The 13,563-nt window shown below is 38.9% G+C and overlaps 1 protein-coding gene across 1 annotated transcript in view; it reads right to left on the bottom strand.

Annotated features, from left to right (window-relative positions):
* Positions 1 to 13,563, bottom strand: part of PANK2 (pantothenate kinase 2) — a 30,034-nt gene that overhangs the window by 4,653 nt on the left and 11,818 nt on the right. Inside the window, 4 exon segments of the mRNA XM_033095419.1 lie at positions 1,420 to 1,543; positions 4,161 to 4,337; positions 5,967 to 6,220; positions 9,437 to 9,789. Coding sequence (XP_032951310.1) covers positions 1,420 to 1,543; positions 4,161 to 4,337; positions 5,967 to 6,220; positions 9,437 to 9,789 — 908 coding nt within the window.

The raw sequence follows: 13,563 nt of genomic DNA, 5'->3' as shown, positions 1-13,563 counted from the left end.
ATATGACAAACAATAACTACTATTAAATTAAAAGTTTTATACAGATAAGTAAAAAAATAAAATACTAAGAACCCATTCAAAGAAGGAAAGGGACAAATAGGCAAATTATACAAGAAATATCACAGAAAAGAATTCAACCTCACTACTGATCCAAAAAAATAAAAATGCAGACCTATTAAGTGTTACCAAAACAATTAACTGAAATTCCACCCCGTGTTAGTCAAGTTGTGGTAAAACTGACCCACTTGTGTATTACTAAAGATGACCCACACGGGTGCAGCCCTTCTGCAAAGACAGCATCTTGGCAAAACCATATCAAGAGTCATGAGCATGGTCACATTCTTTAGATGAGAAAACTCAGTCCTGAGTTAAGTCCCTTATCAACCAAGGAATAGCCTCATGCTTAAAAATGCTTTACTGCAAAGCTATCACTGGCAAGCAACCATATGCCCAGCTCTATGTGAATGACTTATGAAAGAAATCATATGTACAGACATGAAATTTATAATATTTATGGAAAATACATATTGAAATTATGAAAAAAATATAAAATATATTTATGAAAAAATACATATATAATGGTGTATATATATATATATATATATATATATACACACACACACCAAACTAAAATCTTAAATACATAAGCACAGTAAAGGGAACATGCAATAAAGAAAATAGTGTTAACATGTTCAAATGAATTTTTTTAATTACTTGATGCTGATCTGATACAGTATCTTTTTAATTAAAAATGAGACAATACTTTTATACCTTTTATGGTTTCCTTCATAAGCCACATGCCTATTTTATCTGTTTAAAAAATAATTTTAAACAAAAATGAATAAATAGGGACAAGCTATTAAAGCTGCACCCACTGGATTCCCAAGGGAAGGCCATTCTTGGTTCTTTCATAGCCCTGTACAATGCTGCTTGACCTGAATGCTACAAGGCAGCACTGTAAAGAAGCTGAAAGCACAAAGACAGCTCTGCTGCGGTGAGAGGCAGCGGGGTGCTCATTCTTCAGCCCGCTCAGTCTTCTCCCAGCTTCAACGACTTCCTCTGGAGTCCCTCCTTCCCAGGGATTCCAGAGCTCCACAATGAGCATGGACTCCAGAGTCAGCATCCTTATCCCTCACACCACCCAACAGCCTCCATAATCTGGAACAATGCCCACTTTCCTACCTTACTCTACTTCCTCCTCTACCTCTACATAGTAGCAGTGTTTATTTTCCGTAAGAAAAAAAAAGTAAGGTTAATCTACATGTGAAGAGTTTTAACTTTGCCAGTGAAACCAACTCCACCACATATGACTACATGTAGGCGCTGTTCGGAGAAGATGGATGTTGTGCACAAGGTGGGGCCCACTCAGGAAGTTCTGTATTTTACTCAGAGCGACTTAAGAAACCCATGTCCCCTTACTTCATTAAGGGCACACATTCTCGCTATGGAGCCAATGTTGTTGGTGATGGTGATCAAAGTCGCTCTGGCGAGGTCCTCTTTACTGACAGCCTCTCGCTTCTCCTTGCTCATCATGTTTCCAAAGCTGTGATGGAAAAAAAAAATCCCTTTAATAAACCAAAGGCAACACAGCCCAACAGAACTTGACTGTTACTTTACTAAGATAAAAATGACTTTTAGAGCAACGTTGTTCAAATCTTCAAACTTTTCATTATAAAGAAGCATCTGCTCAAAGAGAAATGCAGCTTCAAAGAGAACCCTGAATGAGCAAATGGGCATTTCTCGTGGTTTCCACTGAAATCTCTCTAGGTTTGATACCAGATATTCATACAATCAGAATCTCATCAGATCCACTATAAGGCACCACTGCTCCTTCTGCAACCAGGGAAAGTTCCAGGAAGACATCTCTAGTAGAAACTTCCCCCAGCTGCCCAGCTGCTCCACTCAGCTGAAGGGTCACATTCACATCTGGTAAACTGCTTTATTATCCTAGCAAAGCAAGAATGCAGACAGCCGGGTCCAGTAAACTACTTAAGAGCTTCACATTTCCCTGTAAGATCAAGTACAATATTTCAAAGTACCTGACCTACAGAATTGCTACATTAGTAACTGTGACCAGAAAACAAACCAAATCAGAAAAAGTGATTACCAATAAGCAAATGCTGCAACACAGAAAATGAAACCTACAGCACTGACAAAGTGCCTAAAATTAGTAAACAAGCATGTATATGATTGCCTTTTCTATTATTAAAAACCATGTCTCCAATACTTACACAAAAAAATTTATTTCCAAACAATCCAAAAATGAATTTAAGAAAACAATTCCATTTACAAGAGTATCAAAGAGAATAAAATGCTTAGTGACATATTTAACAAAAATATAACACATGTACACTGAAAACTACAAAACACTGGTGAAAGAAAGCAAAGGTATAAATAAATGAAAAGACACTCCACCTTGGATCAGAAGACTAGATAGTGTTAGCATGGCAATATTCTAAAAAGATAAAAATTTAAAAAAAAGAAAGATGGCAATATTCTCCATAATATTCTCCTCTGTGTTGATCTACAGATTCAACACAACCCCTATCAAAAGCTCAGTTGCCGTTTTTTGCAGATATTGACAAGTTGATCCTAAAATTCATATAGAAAGTCAAGGGACCAAGACTAGCCAAACAATCTTGAAAAAGAACAAGTTGAAGGACTCACACTTCCTAATTTTAAAACTTAGTACAAAGCTGTAGTAAGCAAGGCAGTGCGGTACTGGCATAATGATAAATATCAATGGAACAGAATTAAGAGTTCAGAAATAAACCATACATTTATGGTCAACTGATTTTCAACAAAGGGGCCAAGAGAATTCAATGCGGAAAGAATAGTCTATTCAACAAATGGTGCTGGGAAAACTGTATATTCATAAGCAAAAGAATGAATTTGAGCCACACAAAAATTTAACTCAAAATGGATCATAGATCGAAATGTAAGAGCTAAAACTATAAAACTAACTCTTAAAAGAAAATACAGAAGTAAATCTTCATGATCTTAAGTTAGGCAATGATTTCTTATAAGTAACACCAAAAAGCACAAGTGATGAAAGTGAAGATAAATAGATGAACTTCATCTTATCTAATTAAATTTAAAATGTCTATGTTGCAAAGGATACCATCAAGGGAGTAAAAAGACAACCAACAGAATGGGAGAAAGTATTTGCAAATTATATATTTGATAAGGGACTTGTCTCAAAAACACGTAAAAATTCTTACAACTCAGTAAGATAAATAATCCAACTAAAAAGTGAGCAAAAGACTTGAACAGACATTTCTCCAAAGATGACAGACAAATAGTCAATAAGCTTCAAGATGAACATGAAAAGATGTTCAACATTCTTAATCAGGGAAATGCAAATCAAAACCACAATGAGAGATCACCGATTAAGGCAGTTAAAACCAAAAAGACAGACAATAACAAGTGTTCGTAAGGATATGAAGAAATTTAAACCCTCATATACTGCAGGTGGGATGGTAAAATAGTGCAGCCACTTTAGAAAACTGTCTGGCAGTTCCTCAAAAGATTAGAGTTACCAGTACCACATAATCCAGCAATTCTAGTCCCAGGTATACGAATATATCCAAGAGAACTACAAAACAGGACATCCACACAAAGCCTTGTACATGAATGTTCATAGCAGCTTTATTCACAATCACCAAAAAGCTAAAACAACCCAAATGTTTATCAACTGAGAAATGGATGTTACATATCCATACGCCTACAACAGAATATTATTCAGCAATAAAAAGGAACAAAGTACTGATTCATGCTACATGAACCTTGAAAACATTATACTAAATAAGCCAGTCACAAAAACCACATTATTATATGTATGACACCATTTATATGAAGTGTCCGGAATAGGCAAATCTATAGAAACAGAAAATAGATTAGTTTTTACCGAGGACTGGGTGTGGAGGAATGGGGGGTGACAGCTAATGGATACAAGGACAAGGTTTCTTTCTGAAATGATGAAAATATTCTGAAATTGGATTATGGTGATGGCTGCACAATTCTATAAATACACTAGAAACCACTACATTGAACACCTTAAACAGGTGATTTTATAGTATGTAAACCTGTTTAAAAGGGAAAAGATATACCCAATATTTAATATTTTATTCCTGTATTTCTTAGAACACATGCCCCCTTACCTTGAAGCCACAGCCCAGCCTGGCAGTCCAAACCGCTCATAGTCCCCTCCATAAATGTCTCGCACTAATTTATCGACTTTGGTGCTATCTCCACGAGATGCCATTTCAAGAGCTTCTTCAAAAGTGGTACAGCCAGTAAGCAGACAGCAGAGACCAAAAAAAGTTCCTCCTCCAAGACTGTAATTAAAAACAAAATAGTATTATAATGTTTTGAAAATAGGAAGGTAATATTTATGAACCCAAAACCATATTCATGTATCAATCCACTCTTGCCCCAACCTAATCATGCAGATGCCACCAGCAAGAAACAAGTCTGTGAAAAGATAAAACCAGGTGCCTAATAGAAACCTTGAAGATACACACTCATGTACACCAACAAGCAAAGTGGCAAAACTAACTCAGGGCCCACCTCCCCACGCATGACCCCAGTTCAATCTGGGCATCTGCTGAGCACCAGGACCTGAGGTGCAGATCAGCCCACACCCATGACCCGCGGGCATCTCCTTCCTTTCTCTCCAAGTGCATGACCCGAGTCATCCCCATCCAAGCACCTTGTCACCCTGGCTCGTCAGGCCACCAGAACTCTTCCATAAATGTGTTGCCCCCCAAAAAATTTACTCCTCTCATTCTTTTAACTCACACCTGTTAAAAAACGTGTTTACCCCAACCCCCAGCTCCTTTCTTCCAAAAACATTCCATTCTCACCTGTCACCTAATCTTCCCTTTTCAGACTATCCTCCCCCAACCCCCTACTACTGCTCAGTAGGTACCTCAACTTCTAGATTTCACAGCATCCCAGGGAGTAAGGGGTAGTGTGTGTGTGTGTGCACATGCATAAAATCTAGGCCAGTTTCATCAAACCAAAGATTTTGCCTTCTTGTTATAGATGCTACCTGACTTTGGTTACTTTGTAGTAACCTCGAAAATACTACCTAGCCGGACCATCAGCTCTAGTGCATCTTTTGGAACAAAAATTAAGATCCGGTCTTCTTTTAATATAAGACTGGGTCTTACATAAGACTGGGTCTATAATATAATACTATAAATATACTATAATATACTATAATATACTATACTATACTATACTATACTATACTATACTATACTATAATACCGGGTCTCATATTAGTTTGCTCCAAAAGACGCATTAGAGCTGATGGTCCGGCTAGGTCTTATTTTCGGGGAAACACGGTATATGCACACCACACACTATCTGAGGGTAGGGACTATGGACTCTATGAGTCTAATGAGCTATATGAAACTATGGTAATGAAACCTTGAGCAAAGATTAAAGAGTAGGTCATGAAATCATAACTTTCAAAGAATTGTTTGAATAAGTCCACAAAAATTTGAACTTTCATATAATTTTAACAGATTCTTGTAGGTATACTTATACACATTACCTGAAAAGTCAATACTAATCCATTATATATCAAGAATAAATAATGACCGGTGCAGCTCCCACCCTCCGCTGTGCAACCAATAAAACCCGACACGCTGGGCCGGGCCGAACTTGGGAGCTGGGAGCGGGCATCATCGCTGCAGCCGCTGCCCGGGGAGCAGGTGAGCGGTGAGCAGTGCACTTGGCACGGCCCCAGGAGCAGCGGGGGGAAGGAAGGCCCACTGGGCGTGAGCGTGGGGTCCGGCCGAGGGTCAGCTGGAGGGAGTGGCGCGCTGCAAGGCAGCCCCAGTGTCCTTTTTGACAAAACTAGCTAGCTAGGTAGGTAGGTAGGTAGGTGACAGGTAGGTGAAAAGGTAGGTAGGTAGGTAGGTAGGTAGGTAGACACCTTTATATAAAAGACCTACCTGGTACCAGTGACCCGTTTGTAATTATCTTTGGAATATACTGCTAAGATGCTAACCCCAGAGCCAATGTTCACCAGAAGCAGAGGGTATGGATTTTTCAAATCAAACGGTAACTTCTGACATTTTTCAGAATCAGCAGGGTTTTCAAAGTAATAGCACTGTGACCGTCCATTGAATCCAACTGAGTCAATGTATAAAATTCCTTTTACTAAGCAATCTAGTTCATCAAGTTTGCAAAGCTGAAGATCACTTATCTGTAATGAAATAAAAATGTTTTTAGACTTTTTAACATGCCAAGCAGAAATAAAAGCTTCATTTAATAAGGCATCCATCTACATTAAACAAACCATAAAGGTGCTCACGGGTGGGTATTATTTATGCATGCTTTACAGAACCAATCTGGAGACCACACACACAGGGATGGCCTGACAAGACAAGACTCCTTCTCCCATAGACCCAAATACACTTTACCTACAAACCTTGCTGCAGAAATGTGCCAAAAACCCAAGCAGAAAAACAGACGTCGGCTGGCAGGCATGACGCAGGAGCGCAGCCCAGGTGACAGCCCTATGAGAAAGCAGGCTCCAAGAAATCCAAGTGATGCAAGCACCTGGCGACACATAGCAGGAGCCACAAACACTGACCTCTGTCTTCCGAAAGACCATCTTCCAGGCTACAGAGCTGTACCAAGGTAAGCCACACTTTATTATTAATAACCTGAAGCCAAAAGGCTGCAAGTGGCCAATCAGAAGGTGAGGTTTTCCACTATCTAAACAAGTTACAGCCTGTGCAAGACGGGAATTTTAGCAGAATCAGAATTTAGAACAGTTTCTCAGCTTAATTCCATGTAAATAATTGATAAAGGAGTGATTAAATTATTATTCACCTACGGAGTACTATACAGAAATTAATGAAGAGCATCTTCATTCAATTAAGAATTAAAGTGGGCAGAACTCCAAGACATCTTGTTAGTCAAAAAAGCAGGCTGAGAAACATTTTATAAAATACAATCTAATTTGCCTATTTTCAAAACCATGTTTAATATGCACATGTACATGTCATATAGTCATGCATAAAAAACTAGATATGTAAACTTTTTAACAGTGGTGACACTGGAAAGATGGTATAAAAAAAACTTCCACCACTTTACTCTACGAACTTCTAACCCATTTGAATGTTTACAAGCATATATACTCAACATCTGTGACATGTAAAGATGCCTCAACCCCCTAAAGCCCCTATTTCTGTTTACAACCAAGATCAGCCCTGAGCATTCTCCCATTTAAGTCAACTCCCATTTGATTACATTTACATGCAATTTGTTCTGATCCACAATGGAAATGGAAGTTAACAGGTAACTTCATCTTAATCTTTAATTCATACCTCGTTAAGAATATGAAGTTATTCCTCTGACCAAACGCAAGCCTCGAATTGTTCATCACTGTCCTTATCTCATCTCCTTGAGACCTCCCTGCCAAGACTAATTTAAATACCAACTTCCTGACACTTGAATCTTAAGTGCCAGCATTTTCATTTCTAAGCCAAATCATTCTATACTGGTGGCCTATTGGAATCCAAGTAGTTTTCTGCCATTGCATGCCAAATCAGTATCTCCTTTTGTCCTTCCCATAACTCATGTTATCCTTTAGTGCCCTGCTGTGCTATTATTCCTAATGAATCCCAGAACTAAATGACAATAGTTAGATAACTGAATGCATACATAGGTCATTTCACTCACACAACTTATGCAATGTAGGTGTTACACCAACATGCAAACTCAACATGTGAGGAAATCTGATTCACATTGAAAAAGAAACAATAAATTCAGTATTTTTAAAACTATTTCACTGTGGTTTATTAAATATTAGTCACTCCTAATAAACAGGATTTGATAGGCCATTTCATTTTCATAGTTTTCAAGGATAGTGCTGCTGCATACAAATGAGAAACCCCAACAGCAATTCCTAAGGTCTAACATCCACTTTGCATTCCTTCCTTCCTTGGGATTTGCCACACAACGCTGAACCTCTGGTAACAGCCTGAATGATTTTCAAGTATGTTCCACAGGGTATCTCGGCAGGGTGCTGGATCTGGAGAGGTTTTCTCCTTTATCAGTTAAAGTCCAGCATCCATATGAGGCTTCCATAAAGAAAGGGAAACCTCTCTCCCTCCTGCTCCTTCCCATTTACTCAAAGGTGGAAAAGAAAACACTGAAAACCAACAATCAAGAGAAATTCAAGCAAAGAATATAAAACCTTGTTTAAAAATTCATTTTTAGGGGTGGTGGAATGGCTCAGTTGGTTAGAGCGTGAGCTCTGAACAACAAGGTTGCTGGTTCAATTCCCGCATGGGATGGTAGACTGCGGCCCCTGCAACTAAAGATTGAAAACGTCAACTTGACTTGGAGCTGAGCTGCTCCTTCTACAACTAAATTGAAGTACAACGACTTGGAGCTGATGGGCCCTGGAGAAACACACTGTTCCTCAATATTCCCTAATAAATTTTTTTTAATTCATTTTTAAAACTCAATTCTATATTATGATTATGGTCAGTTTTGAGAGAAAGTCAGGAGATACAGGACAATGAAAGGACACGGTCACAAATCATACAGTGACACATGGGGGTAAGAAATTTAGAACAACATAGGCAAAGGCAGAATCTCTGGAATAATATTCTCACTGGTGGCATTAAAAACATGGTCAAGATATTTTAAATCTATTATCACCCGGAAGGCCAGAGTCTTGTCCAATTCACTTGTCAATTCTCCCACCTACCCCCACTATCCACCTTCCAAGGACCTAACCTCAAGGTCTTACACACAGCATTCACTGAATAAAAAGAAAAGCCAGTGACCACTGGCACTCCCCTTAGTGTCCAGACATGACCCAGAGATGCCTGTTAACAAGTGTGCAGCACACAACACATCAGGAGGCATTTGGGGAGAGGAACCTGCTGTCAACCATCTCCCCACTAGTCCTGAGACCTGAAAACCACTGCTTCTGACCAGAGTTCCTTGGTTTTTAAACAGTAAGCCTGCCAAGAAACAACTGAAGGAGAGAAGAGAAACTATACAGTAGAGGAGATTGGAAACAATTTTATGACATAAAATGACATTTATTTTTTTTAATTATTTTTCAATCATTGTTCAAGATTTAATGATATTGTTACTTATAGGTGAGTCCTTGCTCTACTTATCACAACTTCACTATTTTTCCATGCTGAAGAACAACAAAATGCCATGCCTTTAGTGGTTCTGATTCTCATCGACTCATCTGAACGGGGCTAAAAGTAAACTAGACAACAATCTTTAGATGGCTAACTTCTGACTATCACTAATTTACATTTAACCTTATTTCCACTCAAGAAAATTCAAGTTCCATTAGAGATGGAAATGAATCCACCTCTTATTACTGGTATTACTTTTAACAATCAGATTACCATAAATTGTATATAAGCTAAAAAATGCATACTGTGAGAAAATCCTGCTCAAATTTGTACGCTCCACCTCCAGTGGCACAAAAGACAGTGTGGAGACTCGAGAAGTTTTTATCTCTGCCCATTTGAATAAAAGCAGGCATGTCATGAGTGGGAAAGCGTATAAAGTGCAGATTGCCTTTGCGTCCACACAGAGTCAGGTCCTTCAGCTCCAGGTGCACGTCCCGAATACCCGTGGACCCATAAGCCACGTTGGACGTCAGGTACTTCCGAATGCTTTTAAGACTTTCCACTTCTTCCTCCTCTTCTTCAGCAGTGATATCTTTGGGTTCAAAATAAACCAGCTTGACCAGGGTTCCTCCAATATCCAAGCCAAACCATGGAAAAACTAAACGGGAAAGAAAAAAAAGTCAGTCAGAACACCTTTTTCATGAAAACTAAATTTACACTAACTAGATTAGTAATGTATTTCATACCCTGAGGTTTCCAAAGACTAATATAAACAAAAAGGTTTTGGGAAGAAGAAATATGATTCTGTCTGATTTGGAAGCACACCTAAAAAACATTACAAAGATCAGTAAGAAAAATATCAGAATATTGAACCAATCCAACCCTCTTATACACACAACCCAAAGTACACTATGAAACACTAAAAAACAACAAAACGACTACCCAGGAACTTCAACTCTGGGGGGGGGGGATTGAGAGTGAAAACTTTCATCCTTCCCTTTGGCTCACAGAAAAATGCTGAGACTTTTCAGAACTCTGGTTTAGCACTCAAACTAGGAGTAAAGGAAATTCCCAACCCTACGCAACATAAGCTTCAGTGTTCAATTTCTCTCAAAACCTGATTTCCTAAAAAAAGAAAAAATGTTTCTTTCAGTGGACTTCACTGGAACAGACATTTCGAAGTTACTACGTTACCAAAAAACCCTTCCCAAAAACTGGCTTCAGGAGACTGGATCAAGATAACTGAACAGATTATACGTGACTTCCCCTCCCACCTTAAATCCTAGAAATGACTAAAGATACAGATTGATATATTATTTTCTAAAACGTTTCTGGGAAACAGTGATATTACCAGCAGAACTAGGTTGATAAAGGCAGTCCACAAAGAGGAATGCTATAAAAACTGACAGCAGCTTAGAAGGTGAGGGGAACATAGGGGTGCTCCATCCAGACTATAGATGGGGTAGCAGCAACGGGGAAACAGGAGCTGGGGTGCAGTCATGGGTGAGCTGCTGTGGAAATGCATTTGTTGCAACTGGACAGACCAACCACTTCCCTCTACTGAGAACCACTCCCCAACTCCACTCCGGCCCCAGAGGCAAAGTCTTCACTGAGCACAGGCACTTGCACCCAAGATTCAGAACGGCACCCAGGTAGCTGCTATTACCCAGAAGAAATGAGTGTCCATTTCTGGCCATGTATCGCATCTCTTCTCTACAAGGCATCCTGACAGACTGGTAAACAGACACTGCATCCACTGACAGGAAAACAGCAATCCTCAAACCAGAGACGATCACTTTACAAACTAGAATCACCAAAAGGAAAACCAACACCACAAAAACAAGAAGCTAAACATCTGAAGAAAGACAGGAACAAACAGGAGACTTAACAATCATAAATATCCTCAGAGGTAAAATAAGATCTCATCCACAAAAAATGAATAAGCTATCATTAAAAAAATGAGAAATTAAGAAATGATTACCAGCTGTAGTTGTGGCTGCAAGAATCTACACATATGATAAAACTACATAGAACTAAATCACATACACAAAAGAGTTTATGTAAAACAGGTTAAGATATAAAGAAGATCTGTGAACTATATCAATGCTAATTTCCTAGTTTGGGGAGGAGAGCTTTCAAAACCAAAAGAAAAGGGGACAGACTACTATAGATGAATCTCCACAGGGGAATCCATTTATATGAAACTCTAGAAAATGCAAGCTAATCATTTCTGCATCTGCAGACCACAGGCTGGGGAAGAGAGGGAGGAAGGACCGCACAGGGGCAGAGAAAACTTTCCGTGGTAACACAAACCTTGATGGTTGGGGTGAGGGGGGAGCTCCATGGGTATACGAGTATGTATCTGTCAAAATGCATGGAATTGTATATTTTAAATGGATGTAGTTTATTGTATGAAAATTATACCTCAATAAAGACACTCGTACAAAAGAAAAAAATAAGAAAAATTAATTTCCAAAATAAAGCTTAGCAAATACATTTAACAACAAAATAGGCACACACACACCAAAAAAAACAAACAGAAAACTAAGAAATTCTCCCAAAATAATGCCTCTTGAGTATGAAGGAAACATAGATATATAGAAAGACTACAGAACCAGAGAGTCTAATATCTATCTTATGAGTTCTAGGAATTTTCTGGGGCAGATAGGGGAGGGAGGGCATTAATCATCAGTTAAAAGATCCACTGTTAAGTGTTAAACAGAATCAATTAGTGGAGAAAGGGGAGACGTGGACACATGGTATTGCAATTTCAGGAAATCCTAAAAATTTCCAAAGGAAAAAATGAATTCCTATAAGGATAAATAAATCACATAAAGGTAAAATTAGACTTCATCAGGGACACAGGTGCTAGAAGACAATGGAGCAATAACTTCAAAGTTATAAGGAAAAAGATTTTGAAACTCATCTCCAGACAAATCAAGTTTCCAGAGGCAATGCAAAAGAAATTTTCACACATGAAAGAGGCTCAACATTTACTACGTAAAAACCTTCTTTGATATAATTAGTAGATACACTCCAATACCAATTTAAAAAGCATACAAGATACGACCTATAAGAAACAATAATAAGCAAAAGAAGCCATAGATGCTGACTTTTAGAAAAATAAATAATCTGCAACTAAAATACTTACATGATTTCAACACAGGAAGTAGAAGAGGGAAGAGAAAGGAGAGGGAAGTGAAAGCAAGCAACAGGTCTGTCTTGTGGGAGAAAATACAGATCCTCATTAATTCTAAACAAGAATACAGAAGTGACAATACAGGCATTAAAAATACAAAGGTAAACTCCAGAAGAAGAAAATGAACATATGACCCTCAAACAAGTCAGGGGGAAAAAAAATCAGTTCAAAAATAAAGAAAAAAAGGGCCGACCTGGTGGCTCAGGCAGTTAGAGCTCTGTGCTCCTAACTCCGAAGGCCACAGGTTCGATTCCCACATGGGCCAGTGGGCTCTCAACCACAAGGTTGCCAGTTCAATTCCTCGAGTCCTGCAAGGGATGGTGGGCAGCACCCCCTGCAACTAAGATTGAACACGGCACCTTGGGCTGAGCTGCCGCTGAGCTCCCAGATGGCTCAGTTGGTTGGAGCGCACCCTCTCAACCACAAGGTTGCCGGTTAGACTCCCGTAAGGGATGGTGGGCTGTGCCCCCTGCAACTAGCAACTGGACCTGGAGCTGAGCTGCGCCCTCCACAACTAAGACTGAAAGGACAACAACTTGAAGCTGAACAGCACCCTCCACAACTAAGATTGAAAGGACCACTTGACTTGGAAAAAAGGCCTGGAAGTACACACTGTTCCCCAATAAAGTCCTGTTCCCCTTCCCCAATAAAGTTTAAAAAAAAAAAAAGAAGAAGAAGAAGAAGAAAGGTGCTCGCTTTGGCAGCACATATACAAAAATGAAGGAAAAAAGCATGGTATGGTAAATACAAAATTAAAAGTGACAAGAATGAATGCAAACATATCAGTAATCACAAATAGGTCAAATTTCGTTCCAGATTGAAGAGGAAATTCAAGTATATGGTTACGTTAAAAAGTACATCTAAAAAAAGATTATTCAAGTAAATTGAAGGTAAATAAATGGTAAAATACCACAACAGAGTCCCATCGTAAGAGTTGGATTCTTTAAGATAAAAAAAGCTTTCAGTCAAAAGTACTGCTTTCACATCAGAATCTTCAGCACTTCACTGAAGACTGACAGAGCAGCTGACTTACATTTAGGAACCATGGTACTGTAAAAGGCAAACTCATGTTTCAAGATCAGCACTGCACTTAACAGGGATTATGCTCACAAAATGAGAGATGCCCCTCCAAAGAGTCATCTACCAAGGAAGGAAGATACACAACTCTTATCCCTACACTTACTGCCAATTATATACGTATTCACTGAATCAGTGGGTAGAAATCACTGGCAC

This window comes from Rhinolophus ferrumequinum, chromosome 23 (assembly GCF_004115265.2).
Source record: "Rhinolophus ferrumequinum isolate MPI-CBG mRhiFer1 chromosome 23, mRhiFer1_v1.p, whole genome shotgun sequence".
Taxonomy (NCBI): Eukaryota; Metazoa; Chordata; class Mammalia; order Chiroptera; family Rhinolophidae; genus Rhinolophus; species Rhinolophus ferrumequinum.
Note: the sequence above shows the minus strand (reverse complement) of the source record. Positions and strands in the feature narration are given on the sequence as shown.